The 19,695-nt window shown below is 35.3% G+C and overlaps 1 protein-coding gene across 1 annotated transcript; it reads left to right on the forward strand.

Moving 5' to 3' along the window:
* The first annotated feature begins 1,210 nt into the window (after positions 1–1,210).
* Positions 1,211–1,369, forward strand: LOC110559802 (beta-defensin 110-like). The gene has a single exon (XM_021655425.1). It carries the CDS (start codon positions 1,211–1,213, stop codon positions 1,367–1,369), a length of 159 nt encoding a protein of 52 aa, XP_021511100.1.
* Positions 1,370–19,695: the final 18,326 nt, after the last annotated feature.

The raw sequence follows: 19,695 nt of genomic DNA on the forward strand, positions 1-19,695 counted from the left end.
ATTGTCGATTACTTTCTTACCAATAAAATTCTCCAAGAACAGAGTTTGCATACCTTTATCATAGTTTTCTCTATGAATATATTTATATAGTTTAACCTACAAGGCAATGACATCAGAATCTTACAACTTGGGGAGGAGCATGAGTGGAAAAGGGGGAGGAAGGGTGGAAGTGGGAGGGGAGGAGGAAGCAGTTTACAGGGGGATACAAAGTGAATAATGTGTAATTAATAAAAGTTAAAATAAAAGCATACAAAGAAATGACATCAGAATCTTATAACATTGTATAATTTATTTCAATGGATCATTAAAACAACATAATGTGAGTGCTCATCTGTGAATAATGCACAGGCATATTTAATTCTATTTGCACATGGGGAACATTTTAGTCTCTCCAGTAACCTAGTTCTTCATTAAGTTTTGCTTGAATTCTATGCTGCTATTTCTACACTACATGCTTAAGGTGTCAAGAAAGAGAACAAATTAAACTATTGCATAGAGGTTTTGGGGTAGGTTAGATGAATATAAGTAATACAACAAACACGAGATTAAATAAATACAATTAAATATCGGCTTGATTTTACCTCAAGTGTTATTGTCACGTTGCGGGGAAAAGAGAGTACTTGTTTCCAGTAAAAATAAAACAATTTTTAGTTACATTATATCAATGTCATTTGCCTTAAAAGTGGTAAAATGCAATCTTTTTATACTTTTAAAGGTATCAATATTGTTTTCATAAGTGAGTAGGCAAGTAAGTTGGTTTAGTAAATGGGGAATAAGAAAGGGACTGGCAGGACCTTAGGATGCTGCTGACCTTCAAGTTGTGCATTGGTTGTGGGGCCATCAAGATGCCTTTAGCTTCATTCTTTCCCCAAATACCTGTTGAACTGTGAAAAGAGTAATAAACAGTTGGTCCTATCCCTCTTCTTAGACCCCATTATTTCATTATCAGAGCATGTATTTTGTCTCAAGTAAGTAATATATCAATAAATTTATACATGCATATATTTGTTTACACATAGATGTCAAATAAATTTATTTTCTTTGGTTTTATTAGCATATATTAATTATCCAGTCATTGATTTCATTGGGGCATTTCCATGCATGTATGAAATGTATTCCTTGGCCATATTCACCTTCACAAATTCCCCTTTTGTTCCTTTACTTCCTGCTGATCTCCTTTCTCTTTCCAGAGAGTATCCTTAAACTCACCATGTCTTTCTTTTGCTTGATTCCAGTCAGGAGTCACATGCTACCGAAGTACAGACTGCAGAGATGCGAGAAAGTGAGAGGAATGTGTAAGACCTTCTGCAGTGATGATGAATATGATTATGGCTACTGCATCAAATGGAGGAACCAGTGTTGCGTCTAAACGACCACACAGAAGTCCTACTTAGAGTCCAGTCCAGAAAGGAGGTGCACCAAAGGCTAACTCAAATATTCATTCCAGCTGCTCCTGGTATCCATACATCGTTAAGTTTGAGAACTGAGGAGTAAAGCGTTGTGTAAACACACTGGAATATATACTTCTGTGCATCTCTTGAAGAATAGCTAGATTGTTTCTGAATATTTGTTATTGCAATAAAAGTGCTTTAAACATTTCTATCAGGACTTTGTGGGAACATGTGTTTGCTTTTATTGTTCTTAAGTATCTACTCAGAAGACACATGACATATGTGGTAAGTATACATGTAATTTTAAAAAATAAACCACCAAACTGTTTTCTACCCTTATTGTGTATTTATGTCTGCCTATCTGCTTGCTTGTCTATCTATATCTCTCCGTGTTTCTCTGTATTTCTCTGTGTTTATCTCTGTCTCTGTTTCTCAGCCTTTCTCTCATCATGTGTGTTGGTATGAGTATATGTGTGTGTTTAAGTGTGTGTGTGTGTTTGTATGTGTGCATTGTATCCATGTCCACATATTGTGGCACACAAGTGAAAGTCCCAAGGATCAATCCAGGTAATCACAGTTGGTGGCTAGGCTTTACTGCAAGTTCTATTTTCACAGTTTAATATCTTACACTCTCTCAGGACCAACACTAGGCAGAGCTCAAGAAATCACTCAAAAGAGGGGCCTGAAGGATTGTAGAAGCCAGGAGAGTCCAGGACACCACAAGAACATGGCTCACAGAAACTGCTAAGCAGGACTCATAGATGCTCCCAGAGACTGAGGCGACAATCAGGGAGCCTGCATGGGTCAGACCTAGGTACTCTACATTTTTGTTGTGGTTCTGTATCTTGGTGTTCTTGTAAGACTCCTAACAGAGGGAGGTGGGATTCTATTTGACTCTCATTGTCTGCTTTTGGGGATTCTTTTTCTGTTACTGGGTTGTCTCATTCAGCCTTGATATGAGGCTACAAGCCAAGTTTGGCTATTATCCCTGGGAGGCCTGCTCTTTTCTGAAGGGAAATGAAAGGAGATAATCTGAAACAAAGGTATGGGGGGGGTGTTCTTAGAGGAGAGGAGGAAGGTCAATTTGTAATTTGCATGTAATATGTGAGTGAAAATAATAACAGAAACAACAAACACAAATAAACAGGTAACTAATAGTATAGAGTTGTAGTTCCTCCATTTTCTTCTGAAATTAAGTACAGTCATTCCTTACTTTCACACATTCTAATATCTATGGTGCTGAACACATATCTTTTAGAATGTATCAGCTTAATCTTTGTTCATATTGGATTCAGTGCTTTATTCTATTTTGAAATCTTTGTGTTGTCTACATGAAGAAAGTCTGTTCTCTGATCACTCTTACAAGATACACATCCAAAAGTAGGTACACTGACTCTCACCTTTCATCTTTGTTTTGCCTCAGTTGTTCTATTTCTTTGGAAATGTCCATTCCGGTGGGGTGGGCAGTGTCTTGGTGTAGCCTATTGTTCTAATAACAAGAATTTTTAAAACGTGGTTTGACTGTGTTTCATATAAAATACCTACATAATCTAATAAATGTTGATAATTGAATACTGACTGACTGATTTTAATTTTAGATGGTTTCTCTTTGTAGTTCTCTAGTGGTCTTATGTTCATGTATTTTGAATTCCTATAAGTATATGGATAAATGTTCAGACTTTTCACTTCTTATTTTGTCTAAAGTTTTAATTAAAATAACTTTGCTACTCCTTTTCTTCCTTGCAGCCCCTCCCTTCCTCATTGACCTTCTTTCCCATCCCCACACATTCAAGTTCACAGCCTCATTTTCTCTGATTACATTTGTTGCATACATGTCTCTATATGCATACACATGAACAAATACATACAAATACAATTTGCTGGGTACGTTTTGTCATTTGTGTACAGAGGCTTTGAATTCTGACCACCTGTAGTCACTTTCTCTTAATAACTATCTTAACATTATAAAATAACTCTTTAACACTTAAAAATGTTAATGGTATTCTTTTCTTAAAATATTCTTTATCATACCTTAAAATGGTCCCTCCCAGTTTCTTTGAACTAATGTTTGCAGAGTATATTTTTTTCTATTTTTCCATTTTCCTTCACTTACTTATGATTTATCTTTGTTTTAGTTGTTGTGATGTGTTTATAATTAAGTATTTATGTCATGAATTAAATTAAACTTTTTAATAGGTATTTTAAATATTTTTGCTTATATATAGCATCTTATTTTTTATGAACATGTTTTAGTTCGTTGTGCACTGTAAGTAAATTTATTTATATCTTTGATTGACTTATGAAATATGTACAACACATTTACATTGTGTTATTTTGGAGAGTATTCTGGTGGTGTTTGATGAAGTATCTGATCTTTTCCTTGTTTTTTTGGTTTGTTTTTTGCTTTTTTTTTTTTCATTTCTCTCCTCCAGACAGTTGTACTGTCGCTGATCTTAATCATCATACATAACACTTTCCTCTATATTTAAATTTTATTTAAATTGTGCTTCTATTTTATTTTCAGTATTGAGGGTCATATCCAGTACCTCAAATATACTAGCAGAACATAGAAATGTTCACAGGCATGCCAGTGTTTGTTTATTCTTTTCCTTTCTTTCCTTTATCTTTGGAAGATATATCCTTACTGGTACTCCATCTGTAAGTGGTAAAAAAAAAAAAAGAAAAAAAAAAGAGAACACATTGTCTTAAAATTACACAGTTTTTTATTCTAAGAGATTCCATTGTTAAGTGAGTATTACCGCATATCTTCAAAAAATATACAATTCTAGCTTTGATGGAAATGGCATAGTTTACTAAGGAGCCAATTAAGAGTTGCCATGGGCCAGGAATAGAGATTTAGGTCACCCCAAAGTCCTTGTCCCATGTGCTAACAATTTGAAGATGTTTGCATAGGAACAGAATAAGGTTATAAGTCATGCAATTTTCCCATGAAGTGGCAGCATTACTTCAGGAGGCAAATCAGAGAAATCAAATGCAACAGGTCTCACTCACGTGCTCTTTGATGTCACTCTTGGCTTTTTAGGTGGTGGAAATTAGGTGCACACTTAATACATTGCAAAACGTTTCTTCTGATAGTCACAAAGATGTAGATTAGACAGAGCAGTGGGAAATAAATGGCAAATAATGGGGCTAATAATAGCTCAAGATAATTTTTTATTAGACTCTGTACCTCCAACATTCTAATCTTTCCCCTATTGTTGAAGACCTATTCAGTTTCTAGACCTGTAGAAGTTTTGGTAAAAGATGCAGCTTCTTTTCTGGACTCTGCCTTCACCTAATAAAATTAGAAACAGGGAAAAACCACAATGAAAAACTATGTAAGAATAGCTTTTTCTACCTCTATTTAATGTTTTTCCTTATTCTTTCTTTCTTTTTTTTTTTTTTTTTTTTTTTTTTTTTTTTTAGACTGGGTTACTCTGGAATTCACTTTGTAGACCAGGCTGGCCTTCAACTCACAGAGGTCAGTCTCCCTCTATCTCCAGCTAGCTTTTTGTTTATATGTAAATGAAAACAAAAACAATTCCTCCTACTTAAAGTCAGCTCATAAGGCAAATGCCTTCCTTGTGTCATGGCCTTATTGAACTTCCCCTGGAGAAACTCCTTTCCCTATTTTGGCTTCAAGATTTAAGTAGACTATGATATTGTGTGATAAATCTTGCTCCTCATAGTAATACCTGATAGCAAATGGTAGATTTTTGGCTCAGTATCTCAATAAGTTTTCTCTCTGGTTGTCTCCTTTTCCTTTGTTTTCATAGCAATATAATAAAATGATTTTCTGTTTGTATTAACTAAACTTTACCCTTCACATTTTTCATACGATCAAAAACAAACCAAAGCAACACTCAGAGAAACCTGTAAGGAAATTATTTGAAAAAAAAATATTGATTGCCATCTATCTTACACAGCTATTTTTAATATATGCTCTCTAACTTTTTCTTTGCTTTAACATGATATGTGTTTTTCACACTTCATATATATGTTTAAACTACTTGTGTGTGTATCTGTTAATTTCAAATAAAACTAGGAATTCAGAGATTTTAAGTAAAGGATGAAGGAGAGGGCTTATGAAGACAAAATAACTGAAAAATCTTTCAATATTTTATTAGAACTTTAATAATAGCAAATTAGAAAACTATATTTTACTTTCATTGGTCTTTAATTTTCTTGTATTTAAAATAAATAGGCAGAGACTGGAGCTATGGCTGAGAGGTTCAGAGCACTGGGTGCTTTTCCAGAGGTGCTAAGTTCAACTCCCAGCAACCACATGGTAGCTTACAACCATCTATAATGAGATCTGGTGCTCCCTTATGGCCTGCAAGTGTACTTATAGGAAGAACACATATACACAATAAATAAATATCTTTTAAAAAATTAAAATAAAGAGACAGAAATAAAACTGTTTATTTGCACTTTAGCATTACTAACTACTATTTGCTATTTACTCTTTTGCAAAAATAGGGTTTTTTAATATTAGAATATGTCTTTATTTTGTTTAGAAATATTAATAAAAAGATGAAAATATTGGCTATCTAGAGACAGTTAACATGATTGCTTTTAATGACGTAGCTTAGGATGAAAATGCAATTTCTTATTTTAATAATCAAGAATGATCCTCCACAATACAGTAAACATTGATTGTGTATTTCATTTAAAATTAAGGTTTGAATATTCTTTTATTATTATTATTAGTTACATTTTATTAACTCTGTATCCCAGCTATATCTCGTTCCCTCATTTCCTCCCAATCCCACCCTACCTCCCTCATCTCCCCCCTGCCCCTTTCCAAGACCACTGATAGGGGAGGACCTCCTTCCCTTTCCTCTGACCCTGTTTTATAAGGTATCTTCAGGTCTGGCTGCAAAGTCCTCCTCTGTGCCCTAGCAGAACTGCTCCTCCCTTCAGGGGTGGGGAGGTCAAAGGGCCTGCCATTGAGTTCCTGTCAGAAATAGTCCCTGTTCCCCTTACTATGGGAAACCAATTGGTTACTGAGCTACCACGGGCTACATCCAAGCAGAAGTTCTAGCTTATATCCATACATGGTCCTTGGTGGAATGTCAGTCTCAGAAAAGACCCCTGTGCCCAGCTATATTTGGTCCTTGTGCAGCTCCTATCCTTTCCACATGGATGACACTAACCAAGCAAGTATTTGAAAAAAACCTGTTTGAAAAAAACATTAAGTCTCTGAAGAAAGAAATTGAAGAAGATATCAGAAGATGGAAAGATCTCCCGTGCTCATGGATTGGTAGGATTAACATTATGAAAATGGCCATCCTGCCAAAAGCAATCTACAGATTCAATGCAATTCCCATTGAAATACAAACTCAATTCTTTACAGACTTGAGAAAAAAAAAAGATTCTCAGATTCATATGGAGAAACAAAAAACCCAGGATCTCCAATATGATCCTGTACAACAACAGATCATCTGGAGGTATCTCCATCCTCAATCTCAAGCTGTACTACAGAACAATAGTAATAAAAACTCTATGGTATTTGCATAGAAACAGAAAGGAGGATCAATGGAACCGAGTAAAAGACCCAGAAATAAACCCACACACCTATGAATACTTGATTTTTTACAAAGAAGCCAAAAGCATTCAATAGAAAAAAGACAGCATCTTCAACAAATGGTGCTGGTCCAACTGGATGTCTATAAGCAGAAAAAAGAAAATAGATGCATATTTATCTCCCTGCACAAAACTAGTCCAAGTGGATCAAAGACCTCAACATAAAACCGGATACTCTAAATCCGTTAGAAGAAAAAGTGGGGAAGACCCTAGAACTCATTGGTACAGGAGACAACTTCCTGAACAGAATACCAACAGCACAGGCTCTAAGAGGAACAATCAATAAATGGGACCTCATGAAAGTGAAAAAGCCTCTGTAAAGCAAAGACACTGTCATCAGAACAAAATGACAGCCTACAGACTGGGAAAGGAACTTCACCAACCCTATATCTGACAGAGGGCTGATATCTAGAATATATAAAGAACTAAAGAAGTTAAAAAGCAATAAATCAAGTAATCCAATTAAAAAATAGGGTAAGGAGCTAAACAGAGAATTCTCTGTAGAGGAATATACAATGGCAGAGAAACACTTAAAGAGATGTTCAACATCCTTAGCCATCAGGGAGATGCAAATCAAAACGACCCTGAGATTTCACCTTACACCCATCAAAATGGCTAAAATCAAAACCTCAAATGACAAATGACAACACATGCTGGAGAGGTTGTGGAGAAAGGGGAACCCTTCTCCATTGTTGGTGGGAATCTAAACTGGTACAACCACTTTGGAAGTCAAACTGGTGCTTTCTCAGACAATTAGGAATAGCGCTTCCTCAAGACCCACCTATCCCACTGCTAGGCATATACCCAAAATTTGCTCAAGCACACAACAAAATAGGTTTTTAGAACATGCTTGCTTTTATTGTTTATTTGTATTCCTTGCCACTGCATAGGCATAGCCTAGTTAATAACATATCCCAAGTGTGTTAGTGACAGATATGCAGCTTCTTTTGGCTTGCTAAATTTGACTCCTTCCTCATGTATTTTTAAGAGTTATTTTCAAATATTTATATTTTATGTTTTAAATTATGTGCATTTGTAAGTGTGTCTGTGTGTTTGTACATGTTCTTATAGATACCAATGAAAGTCATCTAATTTCTAGGTGCTGAAGATACAGGAGATTGTAACAGCCTGATGTGGGTACTGGGAGCTAGGCTCAGGTCCTCTGTATGATCATTACTGCTCTTAACACTCTCCAGTCCATACTTTTTAAACTTTTTAAAATACGATGTTTGTGTTCAGTCCACTGCATAGGGGGCCATAGTAGGAAGGCAGCTTCCAGGTCAAATGTGCTGTAGAATGCCCACCTGGAGGAGAGTACCCACCTAATCACCCTAACTGATGCATCAAGGTGACTCTCTGACTAAGACAGATAGTAAGGCCCCAGAGTACCACTGTTTCCATGAAGATGGAAAATGATACTGTAGACTCCTCTATCCCTTTTCTAGCATACTCACACACATAGAAATGCACATACTCACATACTTGCACCACCCAAACATCACTTATACAGTACATACACAACACATATATCACAGCCGCCACATACACAACACACACACACACACATACATCTATTTACATTAAAGTCATATTATGGCAAGTCATATTTTTGAAAATTTAATTAAAGGAAAAGGCTAATCTTTCTTATTAGTGGAGTTCTTTGTCTGGGACCTTCAAAGTATCTCTGAATTTTAATTTCTTTTTTTTAAATCTCACAAAAAATTTATAATACAATGTAAGTATTTGTCCAGAGAATGGATGAATTGCAGTGTATGTAGACTACAGAATAATTTTAATAACAATGACTAAACAAAACCATAGACATTATGAGTAAATCTTACCAAATAATGAACAATTTTTTTTTCAAAAAATATCTATACAATATGGATTTCTGTATGGCAAGTTCTGGAAGCTGCATAAAAATTAGGCCACATTTTATACAGATACACACGTGAGTTAAGATCAAAGTGACAAGTCCAATCATAGAATAACAGCCAGTTCTGGATAGAAGAAAAAAATTAAAGGTCTTGATTGGTTACACTGAATGACTTATGCTACGTAGATACAGTGACTTAGTCTGGGTAGTGAGCAACTGGATGTACATTTCATAATTATTCCCCAGATATTTGCACACATTGCAAATGTTCTCATATGTATGTCAGATTTCTTTATATACAAATTATGTTATAAATTTTATAACTGAAAACTTATAAGAAAGAACTGTTATTCTGAAAAATTGCTGCATGCACACACACACTCATATAAACTAATTCACATTAAAGTGTTAACAAGCCAACCGAGGCCAATAAAATCTGACCTGCCATTTAAAAGAGCCTCGATATAGATGCAAACCTGTACTACCAGGAATGGAAAAATAACATTTTAGATTTTAAACAGGAAAGGAGCAGAATATTTGGGTGTCCAGTTCCTGTTTCCAAAGAGTTTGAAAAATCATTCAAACAAAACCAGGATTTTTGATCAAATCAAATTTTTTTTTTTAATTTTTCCTGGAAGAAACTGTAATTGTAGGCATGATTGGTGTTATTTGTGTTAAATTTGAATTAATACAACTTTACAGTATGTAGTGTTCCATGGAAGAATGTATCTGGCAAAATGGGATCAGCCTTGCCAGGCCACAGAGGAGGACAATACAGCCATTCCTGATGAGAACTGATAAGCTAGGATCAGATGGAAGGGAGGAGGTCCTCCTTCTCAGTGGACTTGGAGAGGGGTATGGGAGGGGGTGAGGGAGGGGGTTGCTATTGGGAAGTGCTGAGGGAGGTGGCTACAGCTGGGATAAAAAAATGAATAAACTATAATTAATATAAAAGTTTTTAAAAAGGAAATAGAAAACTGGAAAAAAAACATACCATTATAGGTCCAACAATTAAAGCATTTGGGATCAGTTCGATGACAAATTCAGTCAACTGATTCGACATTACAGGTGATCCTGGAACCTCTGTAGAGACAGAGCCAGAGTCAGCTCATCAGAAGTTAGAGTAGTTTCCTGGCACTAATCATTATGGCCTTTAGAAGAAACTGTTCACTATGTGTTGTTCTGTGATACAACTTTTTAATTGTCTTTGCTCACTGTTCTATCCTAATTGTCTGCTACTGACTTTCCTTTGCTTGCACTTTAACCTAATTGTCCTCTGAACTGTTCTTTGTTCAGTGACATATATAGCAGTAACATCACTCAACAATGGGCACCACATAGACAACAAGTGAAAGACAATATCCAAAGGCCAGACCATGCAATTCATTTGTTTTCAAGTTCTGAAGATGACAAACTCCAGTTATCAAATATATCAGAACTCAAGAATTAAAATAGATATTATTGTACTGATCTTTGATTTAGGTAAAAAGAATATTTAAATATTCTTTCTTTTCTTAAAAGACTATGTCCATCTCTGTCCAAAAATAAATTTCTTTCTATAACCTTGCTTGACATTAAAGAAAATCACAGAAGTGTGTGCTTATGTTAACATGACATGGAACTAAGAGCAGTTCTTTCATGCTATGAATATCAAGGAATTTAAAATAGAATATAATTTTAAAAGATTTATCTATAGGGTTTGTCTACTTGAATGAAGCAACATTCTTTAATACACAAAAGATAAAATCAAAGCAACAGTGAAGTGGGTAAGGATTAAATTGGTTCAGTGGGTAGAGGAGGAGAAAATAAAACCAGTCCATCTAGGGATATCAGATTTTATACTCACACAGTATGAAACACAGCCACGGTTCTTCACAAGAAAGATCATAGGAAACTCATTTTTTTTTTTATAATCTGGATGTATGTCAGTGATAGAGTCCTCACTTAGCATGTATCAACATTTTTGTTTAATGAATAGCATTTCCAGAAAACAAGGGAACAAACAAACCAAAAGAACAACCAATACCTTGCTTGAGATTCTGACAAGTAAAATTAAAGCCACGATCTGTATATGCAGGAAATAAGAATACATGGATATACACCTTGCAAGTTTGCGAAAGGAGAGACAGTCTCATTCCCAGCTCTACAGCAGGAACCCTAATGTGTACTTTCTTTCCTCTCTGATTCCATATCCACAGGATCATGAAGACTTTCTCTTCCAACCTTTCTCCCATAACTTGTCCCAATATTCCAGTCTCCAACACTAGCAGGCATTCTCTGTAAACCCAACAGCCAAGCAGACAAAGAAAGTGGGTAACACACAGCCATCACTTGTAGATGGATCTGAGAGGAATTGGGTATGAGAAAAGAATATGATCAAAATATGTGGTACAAAATTGTAAAAAGAGAAAACTAATTTAAATATATGTGAAAATAAAATAAAAGGCACGAAAGAATGGTAGTGAACTGAAAGATTTATGAGTATAAGCAGGAAATAGAGGCAATTTTTTTTTAATTTCATGATGAAAGTTCTAGAGAATTTAAGGATACAGAGAACATAAATAAAGGCATATACAACAAACTCACAGTCAACATACTGCTAAAAGGTGATAAAACCCTCAAAGCATTTCCAGATTCATAAACAAGACAAGGATGTCCACTCTCTCCATTCCTTGTTCATTACAGTACTTGGAGTCTAGAGCAGTCAGACAAGTGAATAACCCTTGTAATAGAGAGATTCCATTTTTCCATAAGAGTATAACCTCTGAAATGCCAGCCTTACTCTAATACAGTGTTTCTCAATATGTAGGTCATGACCCCTTTGGGGGGAAGAATGACCTTTTCACAATGCTCACTTGAAAACATAAAAAACACAGATATTTGCATTATGATTCATGGCAGCATCAAAATTAAAGTTTGGAACTAGAAATAAAAGTAATTTTATGGTTAAGATCACCAGAACAAAAGGAACTGTCTTAATGGGTCGCAGCATTAGGAAGGTTGAGAACTGCTTCATGGGAAGGCTACACATTCCAGAATACACACATTCAAGAATTTGTTTAAGCACAAATTAATCTCAATTTTTTTTAAAAGAGAAGGAATCAAGGAAGTAAAAGAAGAGGGAGAAAGATAATATATATATATATATATATATATATATATAGAGAGAGAGAGAGAGAGAGAGAGAGAGAGAGTGTATACAAAGTTAGTTGGGTAGCAAAAAGGGGTGGATCTGAGAGGAATTGGGTAAGAGAAGTTAATACGATCAAAATATGTGGTACAAAATTGCCAAAAACCTAATTAGAATACAAGAGAAAAATAACATAAAAGCATGAAAGAATGGTAACAGTTTAGTTTATAATAAGAACTAATGGAATACAAAATGAAAAAATCCCCATGAGGCTGGAAACCAGTGTTCTTAAATAATATCATGTGCAGTGAGTGAAAAGTACATTTCTAGTGTATCTCTTCCCTGATCATTCTCTGAAGTCACTGGCATTTAAACAAGCCTTCAAAGTCACTTGTTTTTATGGCCTTTTCAATTCAAGTTAATTTAACCATGTGCTCTATAAAAATACTTGGCTCTTTATCTCTACTTCCATGTTACCTTTCTTTCTGCTCCCAGGTAAGTCTTCCCCGCATATATTACCCCATTTTTAAGCTTGTGTGCTATTTTCTTCTCTCAGGTTCTCCTGTTTCCCAAGACCCCATGATGGTTTCTTTTCACTTTCCTAGTAGCTGCAGTTTATATACTCGTATCTAGAGATTTGAAGCTCTCATCCATGGCAAGGTCTTCCTACAGGTGCACTTTGTAAGCCTGCTCAATGGAAGGAAATTATTATTTTTTTTATTAAATTTTTATTTTTTATATTAATTACAGTGTATTTACTTTGTATCACAGCTGTAGCCCCCCTTCATTCCCTGCTAATACCACCCGCCCTCCCACATCTCCTCCCTGTCTCTCTCTAAGTACACTGATAGGGGAGGTCTTCCTCCTCTTCTATTTGACCCTAGCCTATCAGGTCTCACCAGGACTGGCTGCATTGTCCTCCTCTGTGGCCTAGCTAAGAAGGGAATTCTTGCCCGGCACTATAAACATATACAATTGTGGCTAATGAGGCCATGGAACCTAGAGAAGACCTATTGCCAATTCCTTAAACCAGTGTAATTACTGTGATATAAATATTTGAATTTATATCAATAGGTAAGTGTACCTCCTCCCTCTCATCAAAGAAGAAACCATTACAGAAATGATTACAAAGATATTACAGAGTCAAAGTTGACAAAATGCAGAGATCACCTGGCTGTGATATACCTATACATTTACAGTAATTCCTTCAGAAAACATCAACAAAGAAGGAGTAGAAGAGTGAAAGAGGACCAGGACTTCTCTCAGATAGTCTCTTCTGTCCCCCAGATAGAAGGGATAGATGATGTAAGAGTTTAGGGGAAGGAATGGAAGGTAAATATTATCAAGTCTCATATGAAATTTTCAAAGAATTAAAAATTATTGTTATGATTTCACATTATAAGTTATAACTCACAAAGTAGTATTTTTAGCAGAAACATCATTCTGCTAAATTGATATTTCTATATTTGAGCCAGATATCTTCAAATTAAACACCAAATTTACCATATAAAAAGTATTTTTATGATTTCCTGTGATTGGGAGTTAGTCTGATACAGAAAGGATAGGAGTTCCACAAGGACCAAATATATCTGGGCACAGGGTCTTTTCTGAGACTGACATTCAACCAAGGACCATGTATGGATATAATCTAGAACCTCCACTCAGATGTAGCCTGTGGTAGCTCAGTAACCAACTGGTTTCCCAAAGTGAAGGGAATTAGGACTATTTCTAACAGGAACTCAATGACTGGCTCTTTGGCAGCCCCACCCCCCAAGGGAGGAGCAGTCCTGTTAGGCCACAGTGGAGGGCCTTGCAGCCAGTCCTGAAGATACCTGATAAAACAGGATCAGATGAATGGGGAGGAGGTCCCCCCCTATCAGTGGACTTGGAAAGGGGCATGTTGGAGATGAGGGAGGGAGGGAAGGGTTGGGAGGGAATGAGGGATCTGGACACGGCTGGGATACAGAGTTAATAAAATGTAACTGATAAGAAAAAATAAAATTAAAAAAAAGTAATTGAAAAAAAAGTATTTTTATTAACAAAAATAAAGTTTAATTGTTCTTATCTACAAAATGAATCTTCCCTTTGTTATTAGAAATTTTGAACATTAGTGATATATTTTAACCAGAATTAACTTTGTGTGTCAGAAACTGTTGGCTTGTACTTTTCTTTAACTAAAGAGATATATTTCTTTTTCTTTTTTAGATTACTAAAAATTGCCTCATTCTATGGAACAGTCTACTATCATGCAATATCCCAATATTAAATTTACTTCTACTTTTAAATTATTACATTTATTTATTTGGTAAATGATTGTAGTATATGTGTGTGTGTGTGTGTGTGTGTGTGTGTGTGTACGTGTGTGTGTGTGTGGTTTGTGGTATACGTGTGGTATGTCTGTGTATTTGGTGTGTGGTAAATTAGCTTTGTGTGTAGTGTATGTTTTGTATGTTTGTGTGAGTGTGGTGTGTGGAATGTGGTTTTCATATGTATTGTGTTCTTTTGGGGAGGTGGTGTGTGTGTGTGATTTGTGTGATGAGTGTGGAGGTTATAAGACAATTTCCTGGAATTTTTCCTCTCCTTCCATTATGCTTGTTTCAGGGATTGCAGGGATTGAACTCTGTTTGTCAGAGTTGGTAATAAGCGCCCCCTGAGCTTTCTCCCTGAGCCTGTTTGAGACAGTGTTACTATTTTTCCCAGGTGAGTTTCGAATTCCTTCACTTGCCTGGAGCTCAGAAGCTGGCTTAGTGACCTGAGCAGTAGGTAGGGAATCCTGACAACTAGATAAACTGGGTTGGTGGAATACTGCTTAGTTTTCATAAATCCCTGGGTTTGATGGCCAAAAGTGTATACAATGGTCATGGTCGCAGTTACCTGTCATTCCAACACTTGACAGTTGGAGAGAGGAAGATCAGAAATTCAAAGCCATTCTTGCATTGGGAGCAAGCCAGAATTATAGGAGATCATATTTTGGAAAGAAGCTGCAATCAGAGCATTTTCCCTCATAAAAAATAGAATACTTTGTGTTTGATCCTCTCCCAAGTAAGTAGATGCTATGACTAAGACTTCTTTCTGATTTTAAATAAAATTTGCTCATTTTAAAGCTTCCAAGGTGTTTCCATTTTTCTCTTATCTATCTATCTATCTATCTATCTATCTATCTATCTATCTATCTATCTATCTATCTATCTATCTATCTATCTATTTCAATTTACTCACTTTGTATCCCTGATTTAGCTCCCTCACCCAATTCGTCCTAATCCTACTCACCATCCCTCTTCTTTCCCAGGTTTTTCAAACTTCTGAAAACATACTGTTGTCAATGATCTCAAAGGATTTATAGTAAGTAGTTGAGTGTTCACTGTGAAGAATAAAATTACATTCAGAGATTTACAAAAAATATATTTTTTTCAGAAATAAAAGCATTGATGCAATTGTCTTTATTTTCTGGCTTTATATATTATGTAAGGGATTATTTAAAAACATGAAGGTACTCCCCAATCAGTGGACTTGGAAATGGGCAGAGAGGGGATGAGGGAGGGAGGGTGGGGTTCAGAGGGAGTGAGGGAGCAGGATACAGCTGGGATACAGAGTTAATAAAATGTAACTAATAATAAAAAATTTTAAAAAGTTGTAAATCCCCAAAGCTAAAAAAAAAACTTTCCAAAATTTAGAAAACAGATTACATGCCATCAACAATCTTTTACAATAAAGTTGAAACAGCTAAAGACAAACAAACAAACAAAACATGAGTGTGAGGATGGCCTGATGGCTTAGAATTTAGGCATTTACTGCTCTTGCAGAGGATTCGAGTTCAGTGCCTACCTGGCAGTTCACAAACATTTGTAGCTCCAGTTGTAAAGGATCTGATGGCCTCTTCTAGCTTTCTCAGGCATCAGACACGCGTGTACTGCACATACATGCATGTGGGCAAAATACCACACACATAAATATAAATAAATATTTAAAATTGCCTGTAATTAATTTTCCACATTAAAATTTGGTTCAGCTGTTAAATGAATACTTAGTTACTAAGACTATTTTAATTTTGCATAAGTATTTTTTTTCTTTTGGTCATGAGCTAATTCAGGAGGAAATACATTTCCTGCTTTTAAAAACATTATTACATTTAAAAAGCAAAGGTGAATAGTTGTCTACATAACATAGAAAAAACTTTCAAAGTAAAGGTAATTTATTTTAATTTCAAAATATAGGTAAAATATTTTATTGAACTTTTTGAAAATGAAAGACATATTTCTTTCTTTAACTTTAATTACTTGTCAAAATTTAACCACTTGTTCCTTTATGGGAAAAACTGTCTAGAAATGGTGATCAATGTTTGAGTATTATAGGAGACAGTGAAAGTGGGGAATGCTACTGATTATTTTATGGTAAGTACTTATCTCAATACCAAGAGATGTCTTTGCTAACTATAGAAAGCAGAAAGACAGTAAAAGGAAAAGAAAAAGACAAAAAGAAATTTGGACAGGAAATGTCTAGGTGTGAACTTAAGCTTCCTTGTAGTACAAGACCATTTCAAACATGCCAAGGTTTTCTACCTGATCTAGTTTCTATTATAAATACCACAATACTGGGGATAAATGGTTTCTGAACCTCATATTATCTCACCTAGTTTTCTACTCTAACATGTTGAATTTAGTCAAATTCTGAATATCTTTCTGTGTCTAGTAAATTAGCATAACATTGCTTTTGTCTGAGTATACATGTATTTGATTAGTTAAATTAGAATATAGTTGTTACTAGTGTACCATACTTGAAAGATTATTCCAATATTTTATCTCTTTAACACGGTAAATAAATATAAAGGGCTGTGGTGTGGTTTATTAATGTGATGATTCTCTCTGTCAGTGCTGTTAACTTAAAAAGTTATGACTTCCTGATTTTTAAGGTTCATTCATATGACAGTAATATTAATATTACCTTCTAGTCCAAAGGTACCAAAGATAAGCAAAAAAAGAAAAGACAAGACTATTTTCCCTTATAAGTGAGGTCTTATAAGAAAGCAGGCACAGGTCTCCTTTCTTGAGGTCTGTTCTTTTGAGATAGGATAAAGGGAACTCTTATTTTATTAGGAGCAATAACTGCTATGCTTGGTTAAATAATTCCCATATTTATAGAGTTTAGAGAAAGCTAGTGATGGCCACACACATTTGCATTTGCTAACTTCTCTTGCATTATCTTTCTATAAGAAATTATGCAAGGGCATAAATGTAAGTACACACTGAAAAGTTAACTTTACAAAAATCCTTTTAATATTTCTGAAGTTGATGTTTTCTATTTATCTTCAGTTATTCTTTTAAAGCTGCTTCTGTTGAATCTGAATTTCAGAGAAATAAGTAAGCCAAGTGATATTTCTGAAGGTAGGCTTTGAGGATCACATGAGACCAACGTTGACTATGAAAGCGAATGCAGGTATGCTGAAGAACACACTTCTCATTTTGTTTTCTCTTCACTGCCTTGCTCTGCCTAGCTCTGACATTCAGTACAGTCAGTGATTTTCTATTTTTAACATTTAGACTTATTAGAAACCTTACCACATTGGATGATAAAAACTGTTCAAAATGAATTAGCTAAATGCTAGTCAGCGAATGACAATAGTCGCAGCTTTTGGACCACTTACAGTGTTACCTCATGAATAAAAAAATTGAAAATTAATTCTACCATCTTCTCTAACAAATTATTTTTAATTTTCACCACTTAAGTGAGATTTTTTTTTCATCCAAACAGAGTTTAGTGTGGAAAAGGGAGGAAAACAGAGAGAGGAAGAAGTAAAAATCATCTTCAATTACTTATATTCACTAAACACAGGCCATACACTTCCTTGTTAGTTTTCACTGTAAACTAAAATCACACATAATGAAAACATGTAGAAGGGACTGAAGAGATGCCTCAGATGTTAAGGGCACTGGCTATTATGCCAGAGGACTGAGGTTTGAAACAGAGTGCTCAAATTATGGTTCACAACCACCTATAGCTGCCGTTCCAGTGCACCTGATATCTTCTTCTAGCCTCAGCAGGGACTACACACACATGGATGCACAGACATAGATGCAAGCAAGACACCTATACACATATGGTGAATTAAATTAAATATTTTTTTAAAATTCAAAAAAATATTCTATATATTCTTTTAAAAACTCTTGCCTAATTTCAGTATTCTTCACAAGTAATGTTAGCTCCTTGTGAATACTAATTCATGAATTATTTGACTTTTCATCTATATCACTTACTTATTCACTAAAAATAGTAATAGAATAAAATTCAGAATATATATATATTATATGATGCTAAGTGACTAAAGATCAGTAACAACTAAACTGTAATGTTAAAGAAATCATACACATTTATATCTTCAACTATGTTAACAATGAAAATATTTTAAAGCAGTTTCTTTATTCAAGATGCTCTTTAATTTTTTTTGTCTTACTGTTTTTTTGTTTTTGTTTGTTTCATTGTTTTGATATTCATGTTTGGTCTTTTAAAATGAGAGTGAGAGAGATAAATCATGAAGTTGTGCAGGTAGGAAGTTGGGGAGGGTCTTGAAGGCATTGGAGGAGGGGAATTATAATCAAAATATGGTAGAGAAATTTAATAAAAATTGTTTATGTTGTGAGTTATATAATTTGAGTCCTCTAGAAAGATAGTTCTAAGACATAAAACAGTGTCATGGCATATCTTATTGGTAGAGTGATGACTCAGTATCCATGAGTCTGTGCATTTTATCTCTTGCTTAGTCAGGTGACGCAACAATAATAAAAAAATTTAAGCTCATGTAAGTAATAAATATTGCAGATTTAAAAATGAAACATGATTTTCTTATTTTTCATTGCTGAGTAATATTCCATTGTGTAGATGTACCACAATTTCTCCATCCATTATTCAGTTGAGGGGCATCTGGGTTGTTTCCAGCTTCTGGCTATTACAAATAAAGCTGCTACAAACATGGTTGAGCAAATGTCCTTTTTGTGTACTTGAGCCTCTTTTGGATATATGCCCAGGAGTGGTATGGCTGGATCTTGAGGAAGGGCTATTCCTAGTTGTCTGAGAAAGCGCCAGATTGATTTCCAGAGTGGTTGTACAAGTTTACATTCCCACCAGCAGTGGAGAAGGGTTCCCCTTTCTCCACAACCTCTCCAGCATGTGTTGTCACTTGAGTTTTTCATCTTGGCCATTCTCATGGGTGTAAGGTGAAATCTCAGGGTTGTTTTGATTTGCATTTCCCTAATAAGGAAATCATGAAATTTGCAGGTAAATGGTGGGATCTGGAAAGGATCATCCTGAGTGAGTTGTCCCAGAAGCAAAAAGACACACACGGTATATACTCACTCATATAGACATACAACATAGGACAAACCCACTAAAACCTGTGCATCTAAAGAAACTAAGCAAGAGAGAGGACCCTAACGAAAATGTCCAATCCCAATCCGGAAAGGCAAAGAGGATGGACATCAGAAGAAGAAGAAAACAGGAAACAACCTAGGAACCTACCACAGAGGGCCTCTGAAAGCCTCTGCCCTACAGACTATCAATGCAGATGCTGAGCCTGATGGGCAACTGTTGGGCAGAGTGAAGGGAATTTTAGGTAAGAACTGGGAAATAGTAAGAGCTGGAGAGGACAGGGTCTCCACAAGGAGAACAACAGAACCAGAAAATTTGAACACAGGGAACTTCCCAGAGACTCATACTCCAAC

The sequence above is a fragment of the Meriones unguiculatus genome, chromosome 16 (assembly GCF_030254825.1).
Source record: "Meriones unguiculatus strain TT.TT164.6M chromosome 16, Bangor_MerUng_6.1, whole genome shotgun sequence".
Lineage (NCBI taxonomy): Eukaryota > Metazoa > Chordata > Mammalia > Rodentia > Muridae > Meriones > Meriones unguiculatus.

Bases quoted from the DNA above. Each gene is read 5' to 3' on its own strand.
- LOC110559802 (XM_021655425.1), top strand. From the start codon at position 1,211: ATGTCTTTCTTTTGCTTGATTCCAGTCAGGAGTCACATGCTACCGAAG.